The sequence below is a fragment of the Schistocerca cancellata genome, chromosome 3, assembly GCF_023864275.1.
Source record: "Schistocerca cancellata isolate TAMUIC-IGC-003103 chromosome 3, iqSchCanc2.1, whole genome shotgun sequence".
NCBI classification, from domain to species: Eukaryota; Metazoa; Arthropoda; class Insecta; order Orthoptera; family Acrididae; genus Schistocerca; species Schistocerca cancellata.
Genome location: NC_064628.1, coordinates 288,087,642 through 288,105,310, shown reverse-complemented (window position 1 = coordinate 288,105,310; position 17,669 = coordinate 288,087,642). Strand labels below are relative to the sequence as shown.

Here is a 17,669-nt window from a genome sequence, read left to right as displayed (position 1 = left end):
TTCGCAGTTGAAAGCTGACAACAGCGCTGCGAGCTGTTAGGGATCTTCTCATGCCGTCTGGACTATAGCTCTGCCCATCGAAGCCCGAAGCTCAAAAATGGTTCAAATGGCTCTGAGCACTATGGGACTTAACATCTGAGGTCATCAGTCCCCTGAACGTAGAACTACTTAAACCTGACTAACCTAAGGACATCACACACATCCATGCCCGTGGCAGGATTCGAACCTGCGACCGTAGCAGCAGCGCGGTTACGAGCTGAAGGGCCTAGAACCGCTCGGCCACAGCGGCCGGCGAACCCCGAAACATTGACAGCTTTAGGAAGAGTGGAAGTGCCGCCACTAACTTTTTTTTAGTGTTTAGGCATGACAGTCACTTCATAATGGCTAGTGCACGCATAGGTACTGTAATTTCAGATCACAGATGTTGGCTGTGGCCGCCACGGCACACTCATGATCCGAAGTCTACCAACTTTAAAGACTTCAGCCGATCTGGAACTGCGGAACCCTCCTTCAGGACATTTTCTTTCTCAGCAAATGCAGAAGCCGGGAATGATATTCAGTGGGATTCCATCATTAGCTGGGTAAATCAGCCGTTCAGGGAAACAGCAGGCAGGTCGGGGAAGAAAGTCAGTGTACACTCGGTACGTCTTCCAGGAGGCGTCGCCCAAGATGCGGAGGGGACTCTGCCAGCGCACATCGAATGCACTGCAGGCAACCAGCTTCAAATTGTGGTTCATGTCTGCGCAAGTAGGCGCCTGTCGCTTGCGTTCTGAGGCCATCCTCGCTTCCTTGCAGCGATTGGCTGATTTGGTGAAGGCAGCAGATTGCAAGCTCAGTCTCAGCTATTTGTACTGTCTGATCTAGAGTCGACCGCGGTCTTCTGGTTCAGAGCAAAGTAGAAGGTCTAAGCCAGAGGCTCAGACGACTTAGCGACGAGATGGGATGCAAATTTCTTGACATCCGCTATCGCATGGAGAACTGTAAGGCCCCACTTAATAGGACAGGTGTGTATTACACGCATGCTGTGGCAGGTAGAGTAACAGAGTACTTGTGGCGTGCACATGGTTTTTTATCAGCCTCACTATTCTCAGCTAACGTTTGTGTTCTCAGATGGGAAACAGAATAGGTTAATATGATATTAATAAACTGCAGAAGCACCCCAGATATAGCACCTCTTATTAAAGATAACAATACCGACGTAACAGTGGGAACTGTATTTGGTTGGGGCTGGAAATGAACAGCAACGGAATTCTAAATATACACTACTGGCCATTAAAATTGCTACACCACAAAGATGACGTGCTACAGAAACGAAATTTAACCGGACGGAAGAAGATGCTGTGATATGCACATGATTAGCTTTTCAGAGCATTCACATAAGGTTGGTGCCGGTGGCGACACCTACAACGTGCTGACAAGAGGGAACGTTTCCAACCGATTTCTCATACACAAACAGCAGTTGACCGGCGTTGCCTTCTGAAACGTTGCCTCGTGTAACGAAGAGAAATGCGTACCATCACGTTTCCGACTTTGATAAAGGTCGGATTGTAGTCTATCGCGATTGCAGTTAATCGTGTCACGACATTCCTGCTCGCGTTGGTCGAGATCCAATGTCTGTTAGTAGAAGATGGAATCGGTGGGTTCAGGAGGGTAATACGGAACGCCGTGCTGGATCCCAACGGCGGCGTATCACTAGCAGTCGAGATGACAGCCTTCTTATCCGCATGGCTGTAACGGATCGTGCAGCCACGTCTCGATCCCTGAGTCAGCAGATGGGGACGTTTGCAAGACAACAACCATCTGCACGAACAGTTCGACGACATTTGCAGCAGCATGGATTATCAGCTCGGAGACCATGGATGCGTTTACCCTTGACGCTGCATCAAAGACAGGAGCTCCTGCGACGGTGTACTCAACGACGAACCTAGGTGCACGAATGGCAAAACGTTATTTTTTCGGATGAATCGAGGTTCTGTTTACAGCATCATGATGGTCGCATCCGTGTTTGGCGACATCGCGGTGAACGCACTTTGGAAGCGTGTATTCGTGATCGCCATAGTGGCGTATCACCCGGCGCGATGGTATGAGGTGCCATTTGTTACACGTCTCGGTCACCTCTTGTTCGCATTGACGGCACTTGATCATTTGCATATCAGAGCATGTTATTCCTGTCGGTTAAATTTCGCGTCTGTAGCACGTCATCTTCGTGGTGTAGCAATTTTAATGGCCAGTAGTGTACTTTGTTTCCAAAATGGAAATGGAAATGAGCGTTTGGCGTCATTGGCCGGGAGGCCCCTCGCGGGGCAGGTCCGGCCGCCTTGGCGCAGGTCTTATTACATTCGGCGCCACATTGGGCGACCTGCACGCCGGATGGGGATGAAATGATGATGAACACAACACAACACCCAGTCCCTGAGCGGAGAAAATCTCCGACCCAGCCGGGAATCGAACCCGGGCCCGGAGGACGGCAATCCGTCACGCTGACCACTCAGCTACTGGGGCGGACTTTGTTTCCAAAATAGTGCGGAATAATATTGTGTATTGGAATCGAGAAAAGAGTCAGCTTGCTTACAGAAAAAAAATGTATTGCATTGCTTATTTAACGCCACTGGTAGATGCATGTGAGAACAAATAGTGAAACATTTGTGTTTCACCCGAGTGGTATTCCTCAGGCTGTGCTGATTTGTGTTGCCTTCGTTTGATGCAGATACGATTTTGTTATGGATATAATGTGTGCTGGAGTCGGTGTGGCGGCTGAACGTCGGTGTCGGGGCAGCAGTTGCAGGACGCGCGGCGCGCGCAGGCCATCCGGGAGGCGCTGGCCGAGGCGGAGCGGCGGGCGCAGCGGGACCGCGGCCAGGGGCAGCCGGCGCGCCGGCCAGACGCCGCGCCTCACGCGCGCCCCCAGCAGCAGCAGCAGCAGCAGCCACAGCCGCCTCCAGGGCCCGGCGCGCCCACCACGCCGGCTCAGCTCCTCCGGCACCAGGTGCGTCAGCTGAGCGCCACACAAATGCACCAACGTTTACGCAAATCGCGACTCTCGAAAAACAATGTCAAATGACTGAGTTACCAAAACTCCCGACGGACTTTACATATCAATCACATTCTTTCACGACCCTCGCAGGGTCGTCTGCTGAAGGTTATCGAAGAGGGGGAAAAGTTGCTAACACGGCGTTTTCTAATATACCTGACACGCTGAGTTTCAGATCGTCTGATTTTAAGAATATAATAATTCCAATCCCAAAGAAAGCATGTGTTGACAGATGTGAAAATTACCGAACTATCAGTTCAATAAGCCACAGCTGCAAAATACTAACGCGGATTCTTCACAGACGAATGAAAAAACTGGTGGAAGCCTACCTCGGGGAAGATCAGTTTGGATTCCGTAGAAATGTTGGAACACGTGAGGCAATACTGACCCTACGACCTATCTTAGAAGCTAGATTAAGGAAAGGCAAACCTACGTTTCTAGCATTTGTAGACTTAGAGGAAGCTTTTGACAATGTTGACTGGAATACTCTCTTTCAAATTCTGAAGGTGGCAGGGGTAAAATACAGGGAGCGAAAGGCTATTTACAATTTGTACAGAAATCAGATGGCAGTTGTAAGAGTCGAGGGACATGAAAGGGAAGCAGTGGTTGGAAAGGGTTGTAGCCTCTCCCCGATGTCATTCAATCTGTATATTAAGCAAGAAGTAAAGGAAACAAAAGAAAAATTCGGAGTAGGTATTAAAATCGATGGAGAAGAAATAAAAACTTTGAGGTTCGCCGATGACTTCGTAATTCTGTCAGAGACAACAAAGGACCTGGAGGAGCAGCTGAACGGAATGGACACTCTTTTGAAAGGAGGATATAAGATGAACATCAACAGAAGCAAAACGAAAATAATGGACTGTAGTCGAATTAAGTCGAGATGGGCGCTAATGACCTTAGCAGTTTTGCGCCCTAAAAACCACAAAAAAAAAAAAAAAAAAAAAAAAAAGAATTAAGTCGAGTGATGATGCTGAGGGAATTAGATTAGGAAATGAGAGGCTTAAAGTAGTAAAGGGGTTTTGCTATTTGGGGAGCAAAATAACTGATGATGCTCGAAGTAGAGAGGATATAAAATGTACACTGGCAATGGCAAGGAAAGCGTTTCTGAAGAAGAGAAATTTGTTAACATCGAGTATAGATTTAGATGTCAGGAAGTCGTTTCTGAAAGTATTTGTATGGAGCGTAGCCATGTATGGAAGTGAAACGTGGACGATAAATAGTTTAGACAAGAAGAGAATAGAAGATTTCGAAATGTGGTGCTACAGAAGAATGCTGAAGATGGGTAGATCACATAACTAATGAGGAGGTATTGGTTGGTTGGTTGGTTGGTTTGGGGAAGGAGACCAGACAGCGAGGTCATCGGTTCGTAGGACATGTTCGGAGGCTTCAGGGGATCACAAATTTAGCATTGGAGGGCAGTGTGGAGGGTAAAAATCGTAGAGGGAGACCATGAGATGAATACACAAGCAGATTCAGAAGAAATGTAGGCTGCAGTAAGTCCTGGGAGATGAAGAAGCTTGCACAGGATAGAGTAGCAAGGAGAGCTGCATCAAACCAGTCTCAGGACTGAAGACCACAACTACAACAACAACATTGAGCCTTGTCCCGCAGGGACAGCTATCGTTAATCGGATTCGGCATGTTAATGCTTAAGGGGTGGCCGGATGCCCTTCCTGCCGCCACCCCGTACCCCCCAGGACGGAATTAGTGTACCCCAACTGTCTGCGTCGAGTGTAATCCGTGGAATAGTGCGAATGTGTTCAGATTCTGCGCGCCGTGTAACTGAGGAGGAACATGGGGTCCAGCCCAGTATTCACCTAGCAGGATGTGGAAAACTGCCTAAAAACCACATCCAGGCTGGCCGGCACATGGCCCTCGTCGTTAACCCGCCAGGCGGATTCGATCCAGGGCCGGCGCGACTTCCTGAGTCTCGGCTACCCTGGCGGGTAGTTTCAGATCGTCTGATTCTGCAGAATTAAATGCGTATAAATAAAAATTAGATTAGGAAACGAGACAGTTAAAGTAGTGAATGAGTTTTGCTATTTAGGGAGCAAAATAACTGATAATATTCGAAGTAGAGAGGACATAAAATGTAGACTGGCAATGGCAAGAAAAGCTTTTCTGAAGAAGAGAAATTTGTTAATTTCGAGTACAGATTTCAGTGTCAGGAAGTCTTTCCTAAAAGTATTTGTAAGGAGTGTAGCCATGTACAGATGTTAAACATGGACGATAAATGCTTTAGACAAGAAGAGAACAGAAGCTGTCAAAATGTGGTGCTACAGAAGAATCCTGAAGATTAGATGGGTAGATGACGTAATTAATTAGGAGGTACTCAATAGATTTGGGGACAAGAAGAATTTGAGGTACAAGTTGACTAGAAGAAGGGATCAGTTGGTGGGACATGTCCTGAGGCACCACGATATCACCAGGTTAGTACTAGGGGCAGCGTGGAGGGTAAAAATCGTAGAGGGGGACCAAGAGAGGAATACACTAAGCAGATTCAGAAGGGTGTAGCGCTCAGTAGTTACTTGGAGATGAAGAACCTTTCACAGGATAGAGTAGCATGGAGAGCTGCATCAAACCAGTCTCAGGACTGAAGACCACAACGACAACAACAAAAATCAGTTGCCATATGTGTGAAAGATCATCACATGAGAACGGCTTGACCGGTTTGGTTGATATTTTTTTCTTTGTTCCTGATTGTGGATGGATAAATAAACTTGTTTTGGTTAGTTTGACAGTTCTGCTGTCACATGATTTCATAAAAAAAATCATTTTCTCAGTTATACATACGATATGTAAATACGTATGTAATATATAAAGGGGAAACGTTACCGGAAATCTCAAAAAGTTCTTGACCGATTTACTACAAATTTTTAGACGAAACTCTAATGAATCTTTGGACGGAAGTAGGCTACATATTTTTGTAATATATATACAGTCCTGGAAATGGAAAAAAGAACACATTGACACCGGTGTGTCAGACCCACCATACTTGCTCCGGACACTGCGAGAGGGCTGTACAAGCAATGATCACACGCACGGCACAGCGGACACACCAGGAACCGCGGTGTTGGCCGTCGAGTGGCGCTAGCTGCGCAGCATTTGTGCACCGCCGCCGTCAGTGTCAGCCAGTTTGCCGTGGCATACGGAGCTCCCTCGCAGTCTTTAACACTGGTAGCATGCCGCGACAGCGTGGACGTGAACCGTATGTGCAGTTGACGGACTTTGAGCGAGGGCGTATAGTGGGCATGCGGGAGTCCGGGTGGACGTACCGCCGAATTGCTCAACACGTGGGGCGTGAGGTCTCCACAGTACATCGATGTTGTCGCCAGTGGTCGGCGGAAGGTGCACGTGCCCGTCGACCTGGGACCGGACCGCAGCGACGCACGGATGCACGCCAAGACCGTAGGATCCTACGCAGTGCCGTAGGGGACCGCACCGCCACTTCCCAGCAAATTAGGGACACTGTTGCTCCTGGGGTATCGGCGAGGACCATTCGCAACCGTCTCCATGAAGCTGGGCTACGGTCCCGCACACCGTTAGGCCGTCTTCCGCTCACGCCCCAACATCGTGCAGCCCGCCTCCAGTGGTGTCGCGACAGGCGTGAATGGAGGGACGAATGGAGACGTGTCGTCTTCAGCGATGAGAGTCGCTTCTGCCTTGGTGCCAATGATGGTCGTATGCGTGTTTGGCGCCGTGCAGGTGAGCGCCACAATCAGGACTGCATACGACCGAGGCACACAGGGCCAACACCCGGCATCATGGTGTGGGGAGCGATCTCCTACACTGGCCGTACACCACTGGTGATCGTCGAGGAGACACTGAATAGTGCACGGTACATCCAAACCGTCATCGAACCCATCGTTCTACCATTCCTAGACCGGCAAGGGAACTTGCTGTTCCAACAGGACAATGCACGTCCGCATGTATCCCGTGCCACCCAACGTGCTCTAGAAGGTGTAAGTCAACTACCCTGGCCAGCAAGATCTCCGGATCCGTCCCCCATTGAGCATGTTTGGGACTGGATGAAGCGTCGTCTCACGCGGTCTGCACGTCCAGCACGAACGCTGGTCCAACTGAGGCGCCAGGTGGAAATGGCATGGCAAGCCGTTCCACAGGACTACATCCAGCATCTCTACGATCATCTCCATGGGAGAATAGCAGCCTGCATTGCTGCGAAAGGTGGATATACACTGTACTAGTGCCGACATTGTGCATGCTCTGTTGCCTGTGTCTATGTGCCTGTGGTTCTGTCAGTGTGATCATGTGATGTATCTGACCCCAGGAATGTGTCAATAAAGTTTCCCCTTCCTGGGACAATGAATTCACGGTGTTCTTATTTCAATTTCCAGGAGTATATATATATATATATATATATATATATATATATATATATGTGTGTGTGTGTGTGTGTGTGTGTATGTGTATGTGTGTGTGTGTAATATATAAGGGGAAGCGTAGTTACCATAAATTTCGAAAATTTCTTCCCCGACTTGCTTAAAATTTGTACACGATACTCGAAATAACATTCGGACGGACATAGGCAGATACTCCTAATAAACATATGCCCTTTTCTTAACCGTTTGCGGGTAAACCAATGGAAAGAACTAGGAACTGGAGATGTGTTACCTCAAGTCTCAGTCCGATAGTGCTTCTCGCGTAGCGCACGGTAGTACAGTGTTGTTACGTGAACAACGAATACAGTTTTGTTTAGTGAAAATGCCACGGATCTTCACACATGCATTGTATGCTGACACGGGGTTTGTCTATGGTTTGTCAAATGGGAACTCCAGAGGTGCTGTGAGAGAGTACCAACAACGATTTCCGAATCGCAGAGTGCCAGATAGCAGGGTGTTTAGCAGGGTGTTTCGCGGATTGCGTGAGCGTTGTACGCTTCCCAGCGTTAACGTTCTCTCTGAATGTCCCATACAACAAACTCTTAATGAAGTTGAGAACATTCCTCAAGTAGTGGAAAGCAACCCTACTACTAGCTGTAGAAGAATTGCTGCCCAACTTGGTATTCCACAAACACGAGTAATACGCACAGCACAAGCAAGGTCTGTATACCTTTCATCGGCAGAGTGTACAACATCTGCATGAAGAAGATGCTGTCGCCCCGCAAGAATTCTGTCAATGGATCATTGCCAGTGATCGATTAATTCCACGTATTCTGTTCACTGATGAGTCCACATTTACCCGCAACGGAATCAACAACACGCGCAACTCTCACGAATGGGCAAATGAAAATGTGCACGCCACTGTGGAAACGAAATTTCAACGACGTTTCTCAGTGAACGTGTAGTGCAGTATTATTGATGACCAACCCATCGGTCCAGTTGTTTTAGATAACCGTCTTACTGGGACACGGTATCTTGAGTTTCTTCAAGATGTGTTACCAAAATACGTTGAGTATATCCCTTTGGCAACACGAGCTCGTATGTACTCTCAGCATGCCGGAGCTCCTAGACATTCCGTACGGGTAGTGACACAGTATCTCAACCCAACGTGGCCTGGTCGTTGGATTAATCGCCGTGGAGTCACTGCTTGGCCACCGAGGTCACCCGATCTTAACCCATTGGATTACTGTTTGTGGGGGTGGCTGAATAGCGACGTCTACAAACGCAGAGTGGACACAAGAGAAGAACTTCTCGCTCGTATTTTACGTGCTTGTGCCCAGGCAGAGGAATGCAAAACTGAGCTCCGATCGGCGATACAATACTTGCCTACAGGAGCAGCAACATGCATTGAAGTTCACGGTGGACTGTTTGAACGTCTTCTGTGAGGAAACGTACACAATTAAACAAACCATAATATAACAGTATCTTAATTTACCGTCACGTGCACCTTTCCCGTTACTGGCTGTTTTCTTGGTTTACCCGGAGACGGTTAAGAAAAGGGCATACGTTTATTAGACCTTTTTTTGTTCAGAATCACCTGTAGTATCACTCGTCAAAGCATGTACCTTTCCTCCTGACTCACCCTGTATATACAGGGTGTTACAAAAAGGTACGGCCAAACTTTCAGGAAACCTTCCTCACACACAAAGAAAGAAAATACGTTATGTGGACATGTGTCCGGAAACGCTTATTTTCCATGTTAGAGCTCATTTTATTACTTCTCTTCGAATCACATTAATCATGGAATGGAAACACACAGCAACACAACGTACCAGCGTGACTTCAAACACTTTGTTACAGGAAATGTTCAAAATGTCCTCCGTTGGCGAGGATACATGCATCCACCCTCCGTCGCATGGAATCCCTGATGCGCTGATGCAGCCCTGGAGAATGGCGTATTGTATCACAGCCGTCCACAATGCGAGCACGAAGAGTGTCTACATTTGGTACCGGGATTGCGTAGGCAAGAGCTTTCAAATGCCTCCATAAATGAACGTCAAGAGGGTTGAGGTCAGGAGAGCGTGGAGGCCATGGAATTAGTCCGCCTCTACCAATCCATCGGTCACCGAATCTGTTGTTGAGAAGCGTAAGAACACTTCGACTGAAATGTGCAGGAGCTCCATCGTGCATGAACCACATGTTGTGTCGTACTTGTAAAGGCGCATGTTCTGGCAGCACAGGTAGAGTATCCCGAATGAAATCATGATAACGTGCTCCATTGAGCGTAGGTGGAAGAACATGGAGCTCAATCAAGACATCACCTACAATGCCTGCCCAAACGTTGACAGAAAATCTGTGTTGATGACGTGATTGCACAATTGCGTGCGGATTCTCGTTAGCCCACACATATTGGTTGTGAAAATTTACAATTTGATCACGTTGGCATGAAGCCTCATCCATAAAGAGAACATTTGCACTGTAATGAGGATTGACACATTGTTGGATGAACCATTCGCAGAAGTGTACCCGTGGAGGCCAATCAGCTGCTGATAGTGCCTGCACAAGCTGTACATGGTACGGAAACAACTGGTTCTCCCGTAGCTGGTTCAAATGGCTCTGAGCACTATGGGACTTAACTTCTAAGGTCATCAGTCCCCTAGAACTTAGAACTACTTAAACCTAACTAACCTAAGGACATCACACACATCCATGCCCGAGGCAGGATTCGAACCTGCGACCGTAGCGGCCGCGCGGTTCCAGAGTGTAGCGCCTTTAACCGCTTGGCCACCACGGCCGGCACTCTCTCCCGTAGCACTCTCCATACAGTGACGTGGTCAACGTTACCTTGTACAGCAGCAACTTCTCTGACGCTGAGATTAGGGTTATCGTCAACTGCACAAAGAATTGCCTCGTCCATTGCAGGTGTCCTCTTCCTTCTAGGTCTTCCCCAGTCGCGAGTCATAGGCTGGAATGTTCCGTGATCCCTAAGACGCCGATCAATTGCTTCGAACGTCTTCCTGTCGGGACACCTTCGTTCTGGAAATCTGTCTCGATACAAACGTACCGCGCATGGGCATCTGCCAACTCCGCATTTGTAAACATTGCACTGACTGCAAAACCACGTTCGTGATGAACACTAACCTGTTGATGCTACGTACTGATGTGCTTGATGCTAGTACTGTAGAGCAATGAGTCGCATGTCAACACAAGCACCGAAGTCAACATTACCTTCCTTCAATTGGGCCAACTGGCGGTGAATCGAGGAAGTACAGTACATACCGACGATACTAAAATGAGCTCTAACATGGAAATTAAGCGTTTCCGGACACATGTCCACATAACATCTTTTCTTTATTTGTGTGTGAGGAATGTTTCCTGAAAGTTTGGCCGTACCTTTTTGTAACACCCTGTATATGTGATGGGGGAAGCGTTGTTACCACAAATCTCCAAAAGTTCTTCAACGATTTCCTTCTAATTTTTACACGATACTATAATGAATATTTAGACGGAAATGAACATAGAGAGTGGGAGGAGGAGATGGCCAGAGAGAGGGGGCAAGAAATTTAGGATGCTTAAGCAATTCCCATGCATATTCAGCAATCGTGAAGCGTTTTCAGGTTCGTTAGCTTTACATAAAACGTATTGAAAATGATTGATAGTTTCGTCTCAGTATTCGGCCTGATGCGCAAGATTAATGAGGCTGGCGAAATATCTTTAGCTATTGTCACACGGGCCACGTATACGAAAGTCAACCTTGAACGTAGTGTGTGACTGTCGCCTTAATGTGGACGCAGCTCGCTGCGGGGTCTTTCCGAATGTGCAGTGTAATATCAGGTTGTCACACATTCTGAAAGCGCGTTTGAAAGTAGACCAATGACATGAAAGAATGCCACCTACGCTACATGCACGCTATCTTTCATTTCAGCACAGAGATGGCAAAGTCCATAATAGATTTAAGTTGAAGTCCATTTTTGGTGGGTTTTGTGTTATTACTTAATAGCTATGAAAATAAGCATTTTCAAAACAAGCAGGACACGGAGGATCTCTCGAAATTGCGTTGTTATTGGTACGATTTGTTGTAACAAAATGGCACGAAATGTTACATTGGTGGTTATCTAACTTTCATATTACACTATTTCACACGTTCTTAAAGTCTGCTGCTGAATGGAAACAGTGATCAAGTAAGAACGACCAAAGGGTTTATCTTATGAAGATCTGAAGACGGTAACTTAGTTTTACCGAAACTGGTTATCTACAATAAAGCTGTGATTCTTCAGTTTCTCCCGGCGTATTTGTTGCTCGAACAGTCCACAGGTATACTGTCGGTTCGTAGTGTCCAACGGGTACAATATTTTGGCGATCAGACATGTCGCCATCATCAGATGCGCTGACGATGGCGACATGTCTGATCGCCAAAATATTGTACCCGTTGGACACTACGAACCGGCAGTATATCCGTGGACTGTTCGAGCTACAATAAAGCTGTTTTATAGTAACCTCGGCTAAGAAGTTCTTCTTCTCCTAAGTAACCACTAGAGATGGCCCCTTCGGAGCTCAACATGAGCAAACTAATGCCAACACATAGCTCTTTTCATGTTTTATGTATCTGGAAATTCAGTGGAAAGATTTTATGTGTACCTGGCACAAGATGTTTGTAATAACCTTTATGAAGATCTGAAGATGGTAACTTAGTTTTACCAAAACCGGTTATCCAGAAAAAAGTTTTTATAGCGATCTCAAATAAGAAGTTCTTCTTCTGAATTACATGGAAGGCATTTCAAGGCAACGGCGCATTGAAGATCCAACAAAAATGCGTTGTTCTTTGTACAGTTTGAAGTAATTAAATATCACTTAGTAACGTAACAGTGATTAAAACCTTCATAAGATGGCAAGGTACAAGACATGGTGAGTTTTACGAAAGTTCAGCTTAGTGTAAGCTATAGAGACACTGAGCTATGAGACACGGTATTACAAAACACTGCGTGTAATGTGAAGTTGGTTCGCAACTTGCTCAATACATTTTTTTTAATTCTCCTTTGCCATTTCTAAATGGTTCTGGGACTTCCCTACTAATTTAATAGGAGTACGTTCTGTAGTTTTCAATTTTATGTAAATACTCTCTCTCTCTCTCTCTCTCTCTCTCTCTCAGGAAAGACTTACTGTAAGATACTATGTACCTTCTTGTTTCAAGTCTTGTATTTCACATGTTCTAAACATTCTGCTACTGAATAGAAACATTGATCAAGTAATAACTGTTATACCGGAGCCAAGGTAGCCCCTGAGAGCTGGCAACCCATATAACACCACAGAGGACGAGGTTGTCTATGCCCAAAGGCGTACACAAAAGCACCATGGTAAACACCGGCTATTTACACACAAGATAATGGAAACAGACATGACGAGCACTACTTCCTTCAGGGGGAGCTCGAGCCACGGCCTGCAGGAAGTATCACTACGCCGAAATCTGATTGGCTGGAGACAGCTATTTAGGGGCTAGAACCAGGCCCGAAGTTCAGTTCACGCCGAACGCCGACCTCGTGTACTGCAACCGTCGAAGATTACGTTTTCGTCTGGGAATTGGACTGTTAAGAGTGTGTGAGTGCGTTACCACGAACCTTTTGTGGAAAATAAGAAGTGAACGTTCGTTTGCCTCAATTAGGAGACTTTTTTCGTTATTGTTACCTTTCGTTTGTATGTTCAGTCATCAACCTTGTGAACTTGCATCAATAAAAGTTGTGTTGTGAAAAATTGCGAATTGTCAGTCACAACAAGAACGACTGTAGGATTTTACTGAAAAGTGGAAACAATTAAATAATTATTATCTTGTGTGGAAGGCCATTTATAATGGAACTTTTATAACCTGATGTGTTCGCTGACTGGACTTGGAACTTCCTTTTTGTCTTATAACATGTTCATATATTTTGAAGTTTTTATTCATGTACGCTACAGGCAGAACAACATGCGTTTTGATAGAGCTAACGTAAGAATTTTATGCCCGCTAAATTTCGTAAACAAAGTCTGTGATTGGGAAACCAGATACAGATGGCACCTACCCACGGAGAGCGCTTCAGTTGCAGGTCACCAAAGCATATATATAGGAAAATCGGGTTAACCAGCGCATACTGAGTGACGCGGGTACCGTGTCTTGTGCGATCGGTTGTAGCATCATTGAACATTGGCGTCAACTACCGGTATCGTTAGAAATACAATCAATTTTTACTAACAATATACTTTCATTTCAAGCTGTCTTTCCTTCGAAAAGAGCGTATGCATTCGTCTGGACTGTGGGAAAATCCGGGCAGCGGAGAATTACCAAGCGTTTTGCGACTGCGTAGAATCATAATTAAAGTTTAACAAAACCTGTTTCAGGAACGACATTTTTAGGTTGCATGGATAAAATGTAATCACAATCGCCGTTCTACGAGATCAATGTGGAAAAGTTCCCAAAGTAACCTCAGATTGAATGGTCCAACCGACTCCTAACAGCCTACGACTGAATCAAGATGGTCCTTGTCTCCGCAGTTTGACATACTATTCTGTAAATATTCTAACTGGACTGCTGAATTTGTAATTCTAGAACTGTATGTTGCGCTGAGCTATACTCCGTGGAGTTTGTTAACGACCTAATTTCTTTTGTGCGGATCTTTTAGACTTTGAAATATGACACTTTTTCTCTCTTTTCGACTAATGTAATTTAATAAACAGAACTGCGGTATAGCCGGCCGCGGTGACCGAGCGGTTCTAGGTGCTTCAGGCCGAAACCACGCGACTGCTACGGTCGCAGGTTCGAATCCTGCCTCGGGCATGGATGTGTGTGATGTCCTTAGGTTAGCTAGGTTTAAGTAGTTCTAAGTTCTAGGGGACTGATGACCTCAGATGTTGAGTCACATAGTGCTCAGAGCCATTTGAACCATTTTAACTACGGTATAGCTCGACAGTGTTCTTCAAAACCTATGACAATCTCTCTTGGTCTTCTTTGATCTCAGGCAAATTGCAAACTACGGTTGTAATTAAGTTGTGCAGCAGGAGGAGGGGATACTTACGTGGGGGCTGGGCACGAAATGTTAGGCAGGTATACACTGAGGTGAAAAAAGTCATGGGATACTTCCCAATATCGTGACTGAAGTCCTTTTCCCGGACGTAGCGCAGCAGCTCCGCGTGGCCTGGACTGAACAAGTCGATGGACGTTCCTTGCACAACTAGTAAGCCACGCTGCCTCCACAGCCGCCCATAATTGCAAAAGCGTTGCCGGCCCAGGATTTCGTGCACGAACTGATCTCTCGATTATGTCCCACAAATATCCTATCGGATTCATGTCGTGTGATCTGGTTGGCCAAATCAGAATGTTCTTCAAACCAATCGCGAATAACTGTGGCCTGGTGACGTGGCATGTTACTATCCTTAAAAATTCAATCGTTGTTAAGGTACATGAAGCCCATGAATGGCTGCAAATGGTTTCCAAGTAGCCGAGGCTCTGAGCACTATGGGACTCAACATCTTAGGTCATAAGTCCCTTTAACTTAGAACTACTTAAACCTAACTAACCTAAGGACATCACACACACCCATGCCCGAGGCAAGATTCGAACCTGCGACCGTAGCAGTCCCGCGGTTCCGGACTGCAGCGCCAGAACCGCTAGACCACCGCGGCCGACCAAGTAGCCGAACATAACCATTTGCAGTCAATGATTGGTTCACTTGGACCAGAGGACTCAGTCCGTTTCATGTAAACGTAGCCAGCACCATTATGGAGCATGGACCAGCTAGCGCAGTGTAGTGTTGCCAACTTGGAGCCATGCCTTATTGGGGCCTCCACCACACTAAAGCCTCTCCATGAGCTCTTACCAACTGAAATCGGGACTCATCTGATCAGGCCACGGCTTTCAAGTCATCTAGAATCCAATCAATGTGGCCACGAGCCCAGGAGAGGCAGGCGATGTCGTTCTGTTAGCAAAGGCAGGCGTCGGTCGTCTGTTGCCGTAGCCCTTTAACACCAAATTTCGTCACACTGTCCAAACGGATACGTTCGCCGTACGTCCCACATAGATTTCTGCGGTTATATCAGGCAGCGTTGCTTGTCTGTCAGCACTGACAACTGTACACAAACACCGCTGCTCTCGGTCAATACGTGAAGGCCATCGGCTACTGCATTGTCCGTGGTGAGAGGTAATGTCTGCCATTTGGTATTCTCAGCACACTCTTGACACTGTGAGCCTCGGAATATTGAATTCCCTAAATATTCCCGAAATGGAATGTCTCATGTGTCTAGCTCCAACTACCATTCCACCTTCAAAGTCTGTCAATTCCCGTCATGCGGCCACTATCATACTGGAAACCTTTTCACGTGAGTCACCTGAGTATAAATGACAGCTGTGCTAATGCACTAACCTTTCATACTTTGTGTAATCGATACTACCGCAATCTGTAAATCCCATGACGTTTGTCACCTCAGTGTACTGCATTCATGTTTATTTTGTGCCAGGGACAGGTGCCAGAGTCTGGGCGTCAGCGTGTTCGAATGGCCCTGAACCGTGAATTTATTTTCAAGGAATATTCTTAAGAATTTATTCTACTTACTAGCGATTCATCAAGAACATTAACATATTTAGTCACACTATGTGAGCGTGGAAGTAGCTGCCAGTAAGTAACGGATGAAATCAAAATCAAATTGCTTTTAACAAATGGGAATTTTATTCGTAAAAGCTTTTTTTTAAGAAACAGCTTTAAAACTATAAGCAGAAAGCACCCTCTAAATATCAAGTTACAATTTATTCAGAGGCAGAAAGAAACAAATTTTTGAGTTCATGAGCTTTCAGGCTGAGAACGTTGCCGCTCCCTTTTTACACGGCCGTAGTCACGACCGCTCACAACAACCTCTGAAAGACTACACTGGTGCAAATCTGCAACACACCAGATTACCTTAAAGTAAAAGTTTTACAATTCACACAAGCACACAAACTATGCACCCCGTAGGAGGGATGCAAAAGGTACAAAACACTTAAATTAAAATATTAATTTTTGTCACCAAAGGTGCAACTTGATTTTAACTTCTAAGAAAAGTCTTATGGTGAAAGAGTGGCAACTTTATATAGTAAAATGATCATTTAAATAAAAGCCCATGCAATGCAATCTTATATAAAATTCTAAACAAGTTACGATGCTCTACAGTACACGGATACCGCCTCTCAAGATGATAGGCTTCAGGAATTAGGCCGTTACACTCCAAGCAATGAATTCGTTAACACACCGAATCCGACAAACATGACAGAGGCAGCTCCGAACGACAGACATTAACTGCCTAACAAATCCGGACGAGAGAAAGACGAGCAAAGTGGGGACGAGAGACTGACCAAGAAAACAAGTAAAATTTAAGAAGAGTAAATCACACAACATATCACCAATCACTTAACTTCTAATAAACTGCGATTTCTCGAGAAGACCAGTCGAACCACCTCCAAATCGCTCTCCCGAACCGTCCGCTGCCAGCCGCTTCAACGGAAGGCGCGCCGATCTCCCGTCTTTCCTGGTCCCCACCAACCGACCGACTGCTCGCTGCTCCGTCCGCGACTGCTCCTCCGTCTTGACTGCACTGCTGATGCGTCTCCCACTCACTTCCAGGCACACGACGGCGGAAATACTGGCTCGGACCCAACCATGCAGAGGAAACACGCCCACTGGCAAAATGACATCCCTGCACCAGGAAAGGACCGAGCCAAGCTCCACAAGATGGTAACTGAAGAGGCCCAGAAGCGCTCAGAGAACCAGTTACGCCACGGCGTCGCAGATCGCACCGGCCAGACTGATGTCGTGGGTAGACTCCTGTTGCTTTCGTGTCGACCGCGAAGCCACTACCGCTCGCTATACGGCGCGGCCCACTGGACTCACGTGGCGACCTCACATGAGCCGACGCTCAAGACGGACAAGTCATCTTGTGCCTCAGTGCGCGACCGACCAACCGATCGATCCAACCTCCCATGACCAATGCCTGAGCAAACTCGAGCAGACTGGCAGCCTAACGCGCAGACTCAAATGCAGGAACTAAGCACCGACCGGGCGACCACTCGCTGCGTTCTCTTACTGGCGGAGTGGAAAGACTCATTTTGTCGACCTTAAAGGTTGATCCGAACGACAAACATACTAGCACACCGACCGACCGACAGACAGACAGACACTAACTGCCTCACAAAAGCGGACGAGAGACTGGCCCAGACTGACCCCGACTGGCGAGTTTTTTTTTTTTCCTTTATTGTAATTTTCATCACCTCATACAGGCGGGCTGTCAGCAGCACAGTACGCTGCT

The 17,669-nt window shown here is 46.6% G+C and overlaps 1 protein-coding gene across 1 annotated transcript in view; it reads left to right on the top strand.

Moving 5' to 3' along the window:
* LOC126176275 (uncharacterized) overlaps window positions 1-17,669 on the top strand; it is a 121,425-nt gene that overhangs the window by 48,973 nt on the left and 54,783 nt on the right. Inside the window, exon 5 of the mRNA XM_049923424.1 lies at window positions 2,777-2,986. Coding sequence (XP_049779381.1) covers window positions 2,777-2,986 — 210 coding nt within the window. The remainder of the gene's footprint in view (window positions 1-2,776; window positions 2,987-17,669) is intronic.